Source organism: Ranitomeya imitator, chromosome 5, assembly GCF_032444005.1.
Source record: "Ranitomeya imitator isolate aRanImi1 chromosome 5, aRanImi1.pri, whole genome shotgun sequence".
NCBI lineage: Eukaryota > Metazoa > Chordata > Amphibia > Anura > Dendrobatidae > Ranitomeya > Ranitomeya imitator.
The window spans coordinates 128,936,471-128,951,028 of NC_091286.1; the positions used below are offsets into that span (position 1 = coordinate 128,936,471).

The window sequence follows — 14,558 nt, forward strand, 5'->3', positions numbered from 1 at the left end:
TTTCTGTGGTTGTATAGGATTGTAGAAATTGAGTAGATATCTATTTATGTATATCTAATGCCTTGAGATGCTGATTATTTTTTTTATTTTTTACATTTGGATGGACTACTTGTATGCAAACTCCTCAACATTGAAATTGAAACATCAAGATGAAAAAGTCGTGGCGTTATGGAAATCACAAGATCAATAGGCAGGTTGATGAAATGCAAATTTTCAAAACAACTTGATTTATTCAGCCTCGGGTATCAGCTCCATGCAAAGAAATGTATACATTTACACTAATTGGGGTTATTAGAGGAACTCAAGTCTGGAGATGATGCATGCCTCATGAAGGCCTCTTTCCCATGTGGTCTCATCAGATTCGATTAATGTTGAGTATTCCATCCATTCTGACTTGCAAGTGAAGTTAGATGCCACATACCAAGCCTAAGACATCAAACAATGTCTACACGAACCATCAGAAGATGTGTGCACAACACTGGCCTAGGAGCCAGATCTCCAGCTACAAGTGTTCTACGGACCTCACACTGCCGCTATCATGATACAGAGCAAAACGGCAATGTAGGATGAAATGGCGGTTTATCCTCTACAGTGACGAGTCCCACTTTTGCCGTGCATGCAATTTGGGCAACACCATGAAGGGCTTCACTATGGAAGGTCTTTTAGGAGCAGTTTTTTTCAACATAACACCTAGGCCACATATTGGTGGTGGTATGATGAGCAGGCTGCATGGCCTAAAAGTGCTGTTCTGGCCTTAAGCATCTTCGGTCTTGTATCCCATCAAAAACATCTATGACGTCATTGGTCAGCAATTGTAAAGGGAGCTGCCAGCATCAGACCTTGAGGATTTGTGTGTCCATGTACAGTCATGGTAGAACATTTCTCAGACCACATTACTAAACTCATTGATCGCAGGGAGTCCAAGTGCATGTATTTCTGAATAAATCGAAATGTTGAAAATTAGGTTTCTGTTTTATTCATCATTTACAGTGGGGATAAAATGTATTTAGTCAGCCACCAATTGTGCAAGTTTTCCCAATTAAAAAGATGAGAGAGACCTGTAAATGACAACATAGGAAGACCACAACTAAGAGACTCAACATGAGAAAACATTCAGAAAATCACCTTGTTTGATTTGGCAAGATTTTACAAATTATGGTGGAAAATAAGCATTTGGTCATTAACAAAAGTTCATCTCTATATTTTGTTATATATCCATTGTTGGCAATGACAGAGGTCAAACGTTTTCTGTAAGTCTTCACAAGTTAGGCACACACTGTTGGTGGTATATTGGCCCATTTCTCCATGCAGATCTCCTCTAAAGCAGTGATGTTTTGGGTCTGTTGCTGGGCAACATGGACTTTCAACTCCATCCAAAGGTTTTCTATAGGGTTGAGATCTGGAGACTGGCTAGGCCACTCCATGACCTTCATATGCTTCTTACCAAGCCACTTCTTCGTTGCCCTAGTGATGTGCTTGGGATCATTATCATGCTGAAAGACCCATCCACGTTTCATCTTCAATGCCTTTGCTGATGAAGGTTTGCACTCAAAGTCTCAGGATACATGGCCCCATTCATTCTTTCATGTACACGGATCAGTCGTCCTGGTCCCTTTGCAGAGAAATAGCCCCAAAGCATGATGTTGCCAACCCCATGCTTCACAGCAGGTATGGTGCTTGGATGCTCAGGATTCTCTCTCCTCCAGACACGATTAGTTACCTATGTCCTATTATCACTGTCCTCCATCCTTATCTCTTCATCTTCCCAAGACAACACAACCTCATTATTGGTCAAGGTACAGCCAACTAACTACCTAAAAGTTCATCCACTGCATCTTTCCTGGATCATCCACCTGCAGCTGATCAGACTAATGAGGGGATAGTGAGTAACCCATCTGCCATTGCTTGTACAGAGACCTGTGCTCACATCTCTCACCTATGTATATTGGAGTCACCTAAGGCCAGTTCTCACTAATTATTGTGACTTTTCTATCAAAATAGATCGTAGGTTATAAGAATTAAGTGGTGTTTATAACAGCACGCAAAAAGGAAACTTTTTTTTTAATGAAAAAGAAAAATTATATGATATGGCCAGAATTGTAGCAGAAAAAAAATGTGCAAAACGGGGACAAAATACATATAAAATTTTGTCCAAAATCTTGGTCTTCGCAATTGTCCCATAATAAAATCCCATAATAAAATCATACAAGTTAATTATTAAAGTAAATAAACTTCAGAAAGTTGACATTAAAAGCTATAAACTATCTAGCAAAAACCAAGCCCTTCATACATCTAACCTGATGGAAAAAAAAATAAGCAAAAATGGCTAGTGAAGTGTGAGAATAAAATGATGGGGGGAAAAAACGCTATTGAAATCCAACAATAAAGAAAAAAAAAAAACAACAAAAAATCCAATCTGCACTAAAAGACTCCCAAAATGCTGGGTCCAAAGGCCTTACTTTAAAGGTATTGCTATTACTAATGCAAACCTAATAGATTGCTTTTTATTGGATGGGTTATTGTACAATTCACCTCTGTGACCAAACATCTTCCAGATTCAGTAAATAGGTTGCATTGGGAGAATTACCGTATGTATTACATAACATCTCAGTGAAAGGCCACATTTTGTACATGGAAATAAATTATCTAATTACTCGGATAGTTATCTATACCTGAAGTCTGATGTCATGTTCATGTTTCCTTTTCATGTCATTAATATGCCATGCCACTCGCTGCATTGTGTCAATTGCATCAAGGACAACATCATACCCTTCTGTATCCTTGTACAGGTGGTTGGATATCTCCTAAAACATTGAAGAAATAGCAGCATAATACATTCTTCTGCATTTTCATATGGTCTTTTATAATATATTTATATTAAATTATATTTCATTGTATACTATAAAAGTGCCATTATAATGACAACAGATAATCACTAAAAAGGGTTGTAAGAACTGGAAAACTCTACAATGTGGCCCCAGTTTTATGCTACACCGAAAATGTAGCATGAGACTTTGACAATTCAAATGAGTTAACGACCAAATAGTATAATGTCAAGGAGAATCTACATAGGGAAGAAACTTTTTGTTGAGCTTTTCCCTTGGTCTGTTAATATGTACTATAGCATATTTTAACCCCTGGTATGACTGCCACATAGATATAACAGGTTTATTATTATGATCTGGGATTTCCTTTTAGAATACAAATAAATTAATAAAATGACAATGAAAGTCTTGAACTTAAATATTTACCAGTCAGTGTTATTTCTGGCAATACTTTAATAGGTTTCAATTTTCTTGCTTTATACTTCGCACAAAAGTTAATTCTCTAAGCCGAATGATTGAAATTGTTTAGAGAGTATTGGTGGCAGAATCTCCGACACCTTCTAGCAATAATAATAAGCAAACAATGACTTGCCTTAAGTCATCAAACCCATAAGCCTTTGTAATCAAGACCATGACTTTCACTGCCGGTCACACCTAGTAACTGATCATAAGCCAAGCTGTCATACTCTCAGTCTCCATTTTAGTTTTGCAAAAATCTCTAGAAATCATTCAATAACTGAACACTTACATGTAGTAGTAGATGATACTTAAGGATCCTTTGAACAGGCTTCAGAAGGTAAGATCCCAGAGGAAGACTATGCTGCAGGACTTCTTGTCTTTCTCTGAAGAATTTTGCAAGGACTTTGTTTCTCATGCATTCTGTTAGAACGGCTACAGACCTGCAAATTAATAGCAGTTGGTTCAGGTATACAGGAGTTATGTCAGCCATTCAATCAATACCAACTACATGATGTGCAGAAAGTCGGGAACTATTACCGTGCATTCTGATAAATTACATTAGAATTGATAAGTAACAATGTCCTATATAGGGTTGAGCGAAACGGGTCGAACATTTTCAAAAGTCGCCGACTTTTGGCTAAGTCGGGGTTTCATGAAACCCGATCCGACCCCTGTGCGGGGTCGGCCATGCGGTACGCGACTTTCGCGCCAAAGTCGCGTTTCAATGACGCGAAAAGCGCCATTTCTCAGCCAATGAAGGTAAACGCAGAGTGTGGGCAGCGTGATGACATAGGTCCTGGTCCCCACCATCTTAGAGAAGGGCATTGCAGTGATTGGCTTGCTGTCTGCAACGTCACAGGGGCTATAAAGAGGCGTTCCCGCCGACCGCCATCTTACTGCTGCTGATCTGAGCTTAGGGAGAGGTTGCTGCCGCTTTGTCAGAAGCAGGGATAGCGTTAGGCAGGGTCCATTAACCACAAAACCGCTTGTGCTGCAGCGATTTGCACTGTCCAACACCACCCTCGGTGTGCAGGGACAGTGGAAGTTTTTTTTTTTTTTTTTTCCCCTCAGCGCTGTAGCTCATTGGGCTGCCCTAGAAGGCTCCCTGATAGCTGCATTGCTGTGTGTACGCCGCTGTGCAAACCAACTGCTTTTTTCAAAGCACAAATCCTCTTGTTCCTTCCTTTCTGCACAGCTATCTTTTTTGTTTGTCCACACTTTTTATTTCATTTGTGCATCAGTCCACTCCTTATTGCTGCCTGCCATACCTGGCTGAGATTACTGCAGGCAGGGAGATAGTAGCTGCCTGCCATACCTGGCTGAGATTACTGCAGGCAGGGAGATAGTAATTGTAGGACATTCCCTGTTTTTTTTTTTTTTTTTTTTTTGGTGGGAGATTAAGATTGGCAATTTGGCATTTCTGCTAGAGTGCCATCCCTGTGTGTGCCATCTCTCTCACATAGTGGGCCATAGAAAGCCTTTTCATTTTTCTGTATTTTTTTTTGTGGGGTGTATAAATTCTCCCTGATAAAAATACAGTGGGAGATTAATATTGGCCTTTGGGCTTGTGTGCCAGTCCTGAGTGTGCCATCTCTCTCACAAATAGTGGGCCATAGAAAGCCTATTTTATTTTTTTTTGGGTTTTATAAATTCTCCCTGAAAAAAAGGGAGATTAATATTGGCCTCTGGGCTTCTGTGCCAGTCCTGAGCGTGCCATCTGTGCCAGTCCTGAGCGTCCCATCTCTCTCACAAATAGTGGGCCATAGAAAGCCTATTTAATTTTTTTTTTGGTTTTATAAATTTTCCCTGAAAAAAGGGAGATTAATATTGGCCTCTGGGCTTGTGTGCCAGTTGTGAGCGTGCCATCTGTGCCAGTCCTGAGCGTGCCATCTCTCTCACAAATAGTGGGCCATAGAAAGCCTATTTAATTTTTTTTTTGGTTTTATAAATTTTCCCTGAAAAAAGGGAGATTAATATTGGCCTCTGGGCTTGTGTGCCAGTTGTGAGCGTGCCATCTGTGCCAGTCCTGAGCGTGCCATCTCTCTCACAAATAGTGGGCCATAGAAAGCCTATTTAAATATTTTTTTGGTTTTATAAATTCTCCCAGAAAAAAAGGGAGATTAATATTGGCCTCTGGGCTTCTGTGCCAGTCCTGAGCGTGCCATCTGTGCCAGTCCTGAGCGTCCCATCTCTCTCACAAATAGTGGGCCATAGAAAGCCTATTTAATTTTTTTTTTGGTTTTATAAATTTTCCCTGAAAAAAGGGAGATTAATATTGGCCTCTGGGCTTGTGTGCCAGTTGTGAGCGTGCCATCTGTGCCAGTCCTGAGCGTGCCATCTCTCTCACAAATAGTGGGCCATAGAAAGCCTATTTAAATATTTTTTTGGTTTTATAAATTCTCCCAGAAAAAAAGGGAGATTAATATTGGCCTCTGGGCTTCTGTGCCAGTCCTGAGTGTGCCATCTGTGCCAGTCCTGAGCGTCCCATCTCTCTCACAAATAGTGGGCCATAGAAAGCCTATTTTTTTTTTGGGGGGGGTTTTAGAAATTCTCCCTGGAAAAAAAAAGGGAGATTAATATTGCCCTTTGGGCTTGTGTGCCAGTACTAAGCGTTCCATCTCTCTCTCTCTCTCTTAGTCAGTGGGCCATAGAACGCCTATTTTTGGTTTTATTTGTTTTCTAAATTCTCCCTGAAAAAATCATTTTATTTTATTTGGTTTCTAAATTCTTCCTGATAAAATCATATTTTTTTTATTATTTTTTTTTCTAAAGTCTCCCTGAAAAAAAAAAAAAAAAAAAAAAAAACAGTGGGAGATTAATATTGGCCTTTCTGCTTGTGTGCCAGTCTTGACTCCTGGGTGTGCCATCTCTCTCTCTCTCTCTCTCTCTCTCTCTCCAATTGTGGTCCATAGAAAGCCTATATTTTTTTTCCTTGATTTGGGTTCCAAAATCTACCAGAGAAAATAACTCCATCAATCATTGGTAGAAAAATATTGGCCTCTGGGCTTGTGTGCCACTCCTGATTCCTGTGTGCGTCATCTCTCAGTCAGTGGGCCATAGAACGCCTATTTTTGGTTTTATTTGTTTTCTAAATTCTCCCTGAAAAAATAATTTTATTTTATTTGGTTTCTAAATTCTTCCTGATAAAATCATATTTTTTTTATTTTTTTTTTTTCTAAAGTCTCCCTGAAAAAAAAAAAAAAAAAAAAAAAACAGTGGGAGATTAATATTGGCCTTTCTGCTTGTGTGCCAGTCTTGACTCCTGGGTGTGCCATCTCTCTCTCTCTCTCTCTCTCTCTCCAATTGTGGTCCATAGAAAGCCTATATTTTTTTTCCTTGATTTGGGTTCCAAAATCTACCAGAGAAAATAACTCCATCAATCATTGGTAGAAAAATATTGGCCTCTGGGCTTGTGTGCCACTCCTGATTCCTGTGTGCGTCATCTCTCACTCAGTGGCCCATAGAAAGCATATAGTTTGTTACATTTGTTTTCTAAATTCTCCCTGCAAAAATCAATTTTTTTTTTTTGGGGGGGTTTCTAAAGTGTTCCTGAAAAAAATAAAAATAAAAAACAAATAATAGTGTGACATTAATATTAACATTTGTGCTTCAGTGACAGTCCTGCGTGTGGGGCATCTCTCTAATTTGCAGCCACCAAAAAAAGAGTGTGTAACATTGTGCCTGATTTTCGCGGTGGTCTCACCAACCTGTAAAGGGGTAGCTAAATCATACTGAAGTTATAGCTCACCGTGTAAGTTGTGTGACTGCAACAAATAACGTTAGTTTGGTTACGTTTTTAAAACAATGAGGAAGTCTAGTGGAAGAGGTCGTGGCCGGGGGCGTTCATTGTCAGCTGGTAATGAGGGTAGTGGTAGTGGTGGAGCATCAGGTGGTCGTGGGGAAAAAAATATTGCACCTAAGTCTGGAGCTGTGGAGCCAGGTTCGTCGTCCGGCTACACAAGGCCTCGAACGCTCCCTTTTCTGGGATTAGGAAAACCGCTTTTAAAGCCGGAGCAGCAAGAGCAAGTTTTGGCTTATCTTGCTGACTCAGCCTCTAGCTCTTTTGCCTCATCTCGTGAAACTGGTAAAAGTAAAAGCAGCGCGTCGTTAGTGGATGTTCACGGTCAGGGACAAGTCACTTCCTTGTCCTCTTCAGCAAAAACAACAACAGAGAAGAATGCAGCAGGCGACACAACGGGTTACTCCATGGAGCTCTTTACACATACCGTCCCTGGCTTAGAAAGTGAAGCAGTTAACAGTCCATGCCCATTACAAATTGAATCTGACATGGAGTGCACTGACGCACAGCCACAGCCAGACTACTATGCTGGTCCTTTGACTCAGACCACAACATTGCCCTCGCAGGGTGCTGATCAAGAATCAGACCCTGATGAGACTATGTTGCCCCATCACGAACGCTATACCACCGAACGACACGGTGACACAGACGAAGTTGCGCAGGAGGTACAAGAAGAGTTATTAGATGACCCAGTTCTTGACCCCGATTGGCAGCCATTGGGGGAACAGGGTGCAGGCGGCAGCAGTTCTGAAGCAGAGGAGGAGGAGGGGCCGCAGCAGGCATCAACATCGCCACAGGTTCCATCTGCCGGGCCCGTATCTTGCCCAAAACGCGTGGCAAAGCCAAAACCTGGTGGAGGACAGCGTGGCCATCCGGTTAAAGCTCAGTCTGCAATGCCTGAAAAGGTATCCGATGCTAGAAAGAGTGCAGTCTGGCATTTTTTTAAACAACATCCAATTGATCAGCGCAAAGTCATCTGTCAAAAATGTTCTACTTCCTTAAGCAGAGGTCAGAATCTGAAAAGTCTCAATACTAGTTGCATGCATAGACATTTAACCACCATGCATTTGAAAGCTTGGACTAACTACCAAACGTCCCTTAAGGTTGTTGCACCCTCGGCCAATGAAGCTAGTCATCAACGCAACATCCCTTCCGGCAGTGTAGGACCACCATTTAGCGCACCACCTGCTGTATCTGTGCAGGTATCTTTGCCAGGCCAAAGCAGTCAGGGTCAGGGAATCACCAGTTTCGTAGTAGGAAACACTGCATCTAGGGCACCGGCGGCAACAATACCATCTCCCACCGTCTCTCAGTCTGCCATGTCCACCGGCACCCCCGCTAGTTCCACGATCTCCATCTCTCCAGTCCAGCTCACCCTACATGAGACTATGGTTAGAAAAAGGAAGTACTTAGCCTCGCATCCGCGTACACAGGGTTTGAACGCCCACATAGCTAGACTAATCTCGTTAGAGATGATGCCCTACCGGTTAGTTGAAAGCGAAGCTTTCAAAGACCTGATGGACTACGCTGTACCACGCTACGAGCTACCCAGTCGACACTTTTTTTCCAGAAAAGCCATCCCAGCCCTCCACCAGCATGTTAAAGAGCGCATCGTCCATGCACTCAGGCAATCTGTGAGCACAAAGGTGCACCTGACAACAGATGCATGGACCAGTAGGCATGGCCAGGGACGTTACGTGTCCATCACGGCACACTGGGTAAATGTGGTGGATTCAGGGTCCACAGGGGACAGCAAGTTTGGGACAGTTCTGCCTAGCCCACGGTCTAGTAAACAGTTGTCTGTAGCCGTTCGCACCCCCTCCTCCTCCTCCTCCTCCTCGTCCTCCTGCAGAAGCAAGAGCTCGTCCACAGACCGCAGTCGCACAAACACTCCATCCGCACCTGCCACTGTTGCACACCAGGTCTCCCATTATGGGGCAGCTACTGGCATACGTCAGCAGGCTGTATTGGCTATGAAGTGTTTGGGCGACAATAGACACACCGCGGAAGTTCTGTCCGAGTTCTTGCAGCAAGAAACGCAGTCGTGGCTGGGCACTGTAGATCTTGAGGCAGGCAAGGTAGTGAGTGATAACGGAAGGAATTTCATGGCTGCCATCTCCCTTTCCCAACTGAAACACATTCCTTGCCTGGCTCACACCTTAAACCTGGTGGTGCAGTGCTTCCTGAAAAGTTATCCGGGGTTATCCGACCTGCTCCTCAAAGTGCGTGGACTTTGCGCACATATCCGCCGTTCGCCTGTACACTCCAGCCGTATGCAGACCTATCAGCGTTCTTTGAACCTTCCCCAGCATCGCCTAATCATAGACGTTGCAACAAGGTGGAACTCAACACTGCACATGCTTCAGAGACTGTGCGAACAGAGGCGGGCTGTTATGTTTTTGTGGGAGGATACACATACACGGGCAGGCAGTAGGATGGCAGACATGGAGTTGTCAGGTGTGCAGTGGTCGAAGATTCAAGACATGTGTCAAGTCCTTCAGTGTTTTGAGGAATGCACACGGCTGGTTAGTGCAGACAACGCCATAATAAGCATGAGCATCCCCCTAATGCGTCTGCTGATGCAAAGTTTGACGCACATAAAGGATCAGGCGTCTGCACCAGAGGAAGAGGAAAGCCTTGATGACAGTCAGCGATTGTCTGGTCAGGGCAGTGTACATGACGAGGTACCGGGCGAAGAGGAGGTGGAGGATGAGGAGGATGATGGGGATGAGTATATTTTTAATGAGGAAGCTTTCCCGGGGGCACGGGAAATTGGTGGCGTGGCAAGGCCGGGTTCTGGTTTTTTGAGGGACACAAGTGACGTAGATTTGCCTGCAACTGCCCCTCAACCAAGCACAACCGCAGATTTGACAATGGGAACTTTGGCCCACATGGCGGATTATGCCTTGCGTATCCTCAAAAGGGACACACGCATTACAAAAATGATGAACGATGACGATTACTGGTTGGCCTGCCTCCTTGATCCTCGCTATAAAGGCAAATTGCAAAATATTATGCCACATGAGAACTTGGAACTAATATTAGCAACAAAACAATCAACTCTTGTTGACCGTTTGCTTCTGGCATTCCCTGCACACAGCGCCCGTGATCGTTCTCACACGAGCTCCAGGGGCCAGCAGACCAGAGGTGTTAGAGGGGCAGAAATCAGAAGTGGCGTTGGCCAGAGGGGTTTTCTGACCAGGTTGTGGAGTGATTTTTCTATGACCGCAGACAGGACAGGTACTGCAGCATCAATTCAAAGTGACAGGAGACAACATTTGTCCAGTATGGTTACAAACTATTTTTCATCCCTTATCGACGTTCTCCCTCAACCGTCATTCCCATTTGATTACTGGGCATCCAAATTAGACACCTGGCCAGAATTGGCAGAATATGCATTGCAGGAGCTTGCTTGCCCGGCAGCTAGTGTCCTATCAGAAAGAGTATTCAGTGCTGCAGGTTCAATACTAACAGAAAAAAGGACTCGTCTGGCTACCCAAAATGTAGATGATCTAACCTTCATTAAAATGAACCACAACTGGATTTCAAAATCTTTTGCCCCACCCTGCCCGGCTGACACCTAGCTTTCCTATGAAAAGGTCTTGCCTGTGGACTATTCTGAATGACTTTTCCAATCTCGTAATTTTCTTCACCTGATTGTCCAGCATACGACATGTTTCCACCTCACGAAATGGCCAAACTCCCCACACGGGGTCGTGCTATCGCCACTTTGCGCTTGGACCCTTGAGAGTGCTGTTTGTCTGAAGAGGTGGGTGTGGCCGCTTTTGGTCGACGGCACTGCCACTGGGTCCCTCATAGTACAATAAAGTGTCTCTGGCGGTGGTGGTGCGCACCCAACGTCAGACTCACCGTTGTAATATGAGGGGCCCTGTGCCTGTACCGCCGGCCACAAGCCAGTTCCCCCCCCCCCAGCTCAAACAGTGCTCTACCACTAGCAAAATTATCTCTCACAGCTTCACCAATGTGTAGTCTAGGCGCTGACATCCTTCAATGCCTGGCACTGACAATACCATTGTTTTGACATTTTTGTTATGTTAGGCCTTCGAAGCCTGTCTGCGGTCACTCCTTCCACTAGACTTCCACTGACCATACACTGCTGCCCATGTACCCCTGGAACCAATTTAAAGTGCCTACAGCCAGCCCAATTTTGTTATGTTAGGCCTTCGAAGACTGTCTGCCGTCACTCCTTCCACTAGACTTCCACTGACCATACACTGCTGCCCATGTACCCCTGGAACCAATTTAAAGTGCCTACAGCCAGCCCAATTTTGTTATGTTAGGCCTTGGAAGCCTGTCTGCGGTCACTCCTTCCACTAGACTTCCACTGACCAGACCACTGCTGCCCATGTACCCCTGGAACCAATTTAAAGTGCCTACAGCCAGCCCAATTTTGTTATGTTAGGCCTTGGAAGCCTGTCTGCGGTCACTCCTTCCACTAGACTTCCACTGACCAGACCACTGCTGCCCGTGTACCCCTGGAACCAATTTAAAATTGCCTACAGCCATGTGTTAATATTTTAGGCCTTCGATGCCTGTCTGTGGTCACTCCTTCCACTAGGCCTCCACTGACCACACCACTGCTGCCCGTGTACCCCTGGAACCAATTTAAAATTGCCTACAGCCATGTGTGATTATTTTAGGCCTTCGATGCCTGTCTGCGGTCACTCCTTCCACTAGGCCTCCACTGACCACACCACTGCTGCCCGTGTAACCCTGGAACCAATTTAAAATTGCCTACAGTCATGTGTTATTATTTTAGGCCTTCGATGCCTGTCTGCGGTCACTCCTTCCACTAGGCCTCCACTGACCACACCACTGCTGCCCGTGTACCCCTGGAACCAATTTAAAATTGCCTACAGCCAGCCCAATTTTTTTATTTTAGGCCTTCGATGCCTGTCTGCGGTCCATTCTTTCAACTACTACTACACTGACCAGGGCACTGCTGCCCAAGTACCCCTGGAACCAATTTAAAATTGCCTACAGCCATGTGTTAATATTTTAGGCCTTCGATGCCTGTCTGTGGTCACTCCTTCCACTAGGCCTCCACTGACCACACCACTGCTGCCCGTGTACCCCTGGAACCAATTTAAAATTGCCTACAGCCATGTGTGATTATTTTAGGCCTTCGATGCCTGTCTGCGGTCACTCCTTCCACTAGGCCTCCACTGACCACACCACTGCTGCCCGTGTAACCCTGGAACCAATTTAAAATTGCCTACAGCCAGCCCAATTTTTTTATTTTAGGCCTTCGATGCCTGTCTGCGGTCCATTCTTTCAACTACTACTACACTGACCAGGGCACTGCTGCCCAAGTACCCCTGGAACCAATTTAAAATTGCCTACAGCCATGTGTTAATATTTTAGGCCTTCGATGCCTGTCTGTGGTCACTCCTTCCACTAGGCCTCCACTGACCACACCACTGCTGCCCGTGTACCCCTGGAACCAATTTAAAATTGCCTACAGCCATGTGTGATTATTTTAGGCCTTCGATGCCTGTCTGCGGTCCCTCCTTCCACTAGGCCTCCACTGACCTGTCTACTGCGGCCCGTGTACCCCTTGAACCAACCTAATAAAATATTTAAAAAATTAATTTGATTATAAAAAATAAGATCGTGTTGAGATCTCAAATGCAGACATTTTAACAATCAAAACAAACACACAACAAATATCTGGAACTGTACTACAAAGGTCCAACAGCTACAATTTCTTTCTCCTGCAAGAAGTTAACTGAAAGTTTTTTGGAGTTGTTAACACAGATATGGCATCCACCGAGTGTTGTCCTGTCGCGTCTCCTTTAAATTATTTCCAATAAGATGTTAAACTATTAATTTAATAAAATCAATAATTAAAAAAATTATTGAGTAAGTCAAAAGCACATTGCAAATAAACATTAATTACAAATCAAGAAGCATGGCGCGTCCGAGGGTGAGTAGATACCGAATAAGAATATAATCACCCTCGGACGCGCAATGCTTATTTACAACAGCCTTCCTTCCTAAGAATCAGCCCTTCCGTGGTGTAGAGAGAGGTTGTTGTTACACTCCAAGGTGTTCCCCAGGTTGCCTTTCCTGAGCTTCGATCTTCCGGCTCTCGTTTAGTAGCTGTTGGAAACTACGCTGCATTAGGCCTACTAATTGTGTATGGGTGAAACAGTGGCGCATCTGCGGTCCCTCCTTCCACTAGGCCTCCACTGACCTGTCTACTGCGGCCCGTGTACCCCTTGAACCAACCTAATAAAATATTTAAAAAATTAATTTGATTATAAAAAATAAGATCGTGTTGAGATCTCAAATGCAGACATTTTAACAATCAAAACAAACACACAACAAATATCTGGAACTGTACTACAAAGGTCCAACAGCTACAATTTCTTTCTCCTGCAAGAAGTTAACTGAAAGTTTTTTGGAGTTGTTAACACAGATATGGCATCCACCGAGTGTTGTCCTGTCGCGTCTCCTTTAAATTATTTCCAATAAGATGTTAAACTATTAATTTAATAAAATCAATAATTAAAAAAATAATTGAGTAAGTCAAAAGCACATTGCAAATAAACATTAATTACAAATCAAGAAGCATGGCGCGTCCGAGGGTGAGTAGATACCGAATAAGAATATAATCACCCTCGGACGCGCAATGCTTATTTACAACAGCCTTCCTTCCTAAGAATCAGCCCTTCCGTGGTGTAGAGAGAGGTTGTTGTTACACTCCAAGGTGTTCCCCAGGTTGCCTTTCCTGAGCTTCGATCTTCCGGCTCTCGTTTAGTAGCTGTTGGAAACTACGCTGCATTAGGCCTACTAATTGTGTATGGGTGAAACAGTGGCGCATCTGCGGTCCCTCCTTCCACTAGGCCTCCACTGACCTGTCTACTGCGGCCCGTGTACCCCTTGAACCAACCTAATAAAATATTTAAAAAATTAATTTGATTATAAAAAATAAGATCGTGTTGAGATCTCAAATGCAGACATTTTAACAATCAAAACAAACACACAACAAATATCTGGAACTGTACTACAAAGGTCCAACAGCTACAATTTCTTTCTCCTGCAAGAAGTTAACTGAAAGTTTTTTGGAGTTGTTAACACAGATATGGCATCCACCGAGTGTTGTCCTGTCGCGTCTCCTTTAAATTATTTCCAATAAGATGTTAAACTATTAATTTAATAAAATCAATAATTAAAAAAATAATTGAGTAAGTCAAAAGCACATTGCAAATAAACATTAATTACAAATCAAGAAGCATGGCGCGTCCGAGGGTGAGTAGATACCGAATAAGAATATAATCACCCTCGGACGCGCAATGCTTATTTACAACAGCCTTCCTTCCTAAGAATCAGCCCTTCCGTGGTGTAGAGAGAGGTTGTTGTTACACTCCAAGGTGTTCCCCAGGTTGCCTTTCCTGAGCTTCGATCTTCATGCTCTCGTTTAGTAGGTGTCGGAAAGTAGGCTGCATTAG

General features: G+C 43.7%; 1 protein-coding gene across 4 annotated transcripts in view; it reads right to left on the reverse strand.

Moving 5' to 3' along the window:
• The window catches only part of PLEKHG1 (pleckstrin homology and RhoGEF domain containing G1), a 362,060-nt gene that overhangs the window by 90,330 nt on the left and 257,172 nt on the right, over window positions 1–14,558 (reverse strand). For all 4 annotated transcript variants that reach the window (XM_069769145.1, XM_069769146.1, XM_069769142.1 and 1 more), the window contains 2 exons: window positions 3,574–3,724; window positions 2,673–2,804 (listed from right to left, as the gene is read on the reverse strand). In XM_069769145.1, coding sequence (XP_069625246.1) covers window positions 2,673–2,804; window positions 3,574–3,724 — 283 coding nt within the window. The remainder of the gene's footprint in view (window positions 1–2,672; window positions 2,805–3,573; window positions 3,725–14,558) is intronic.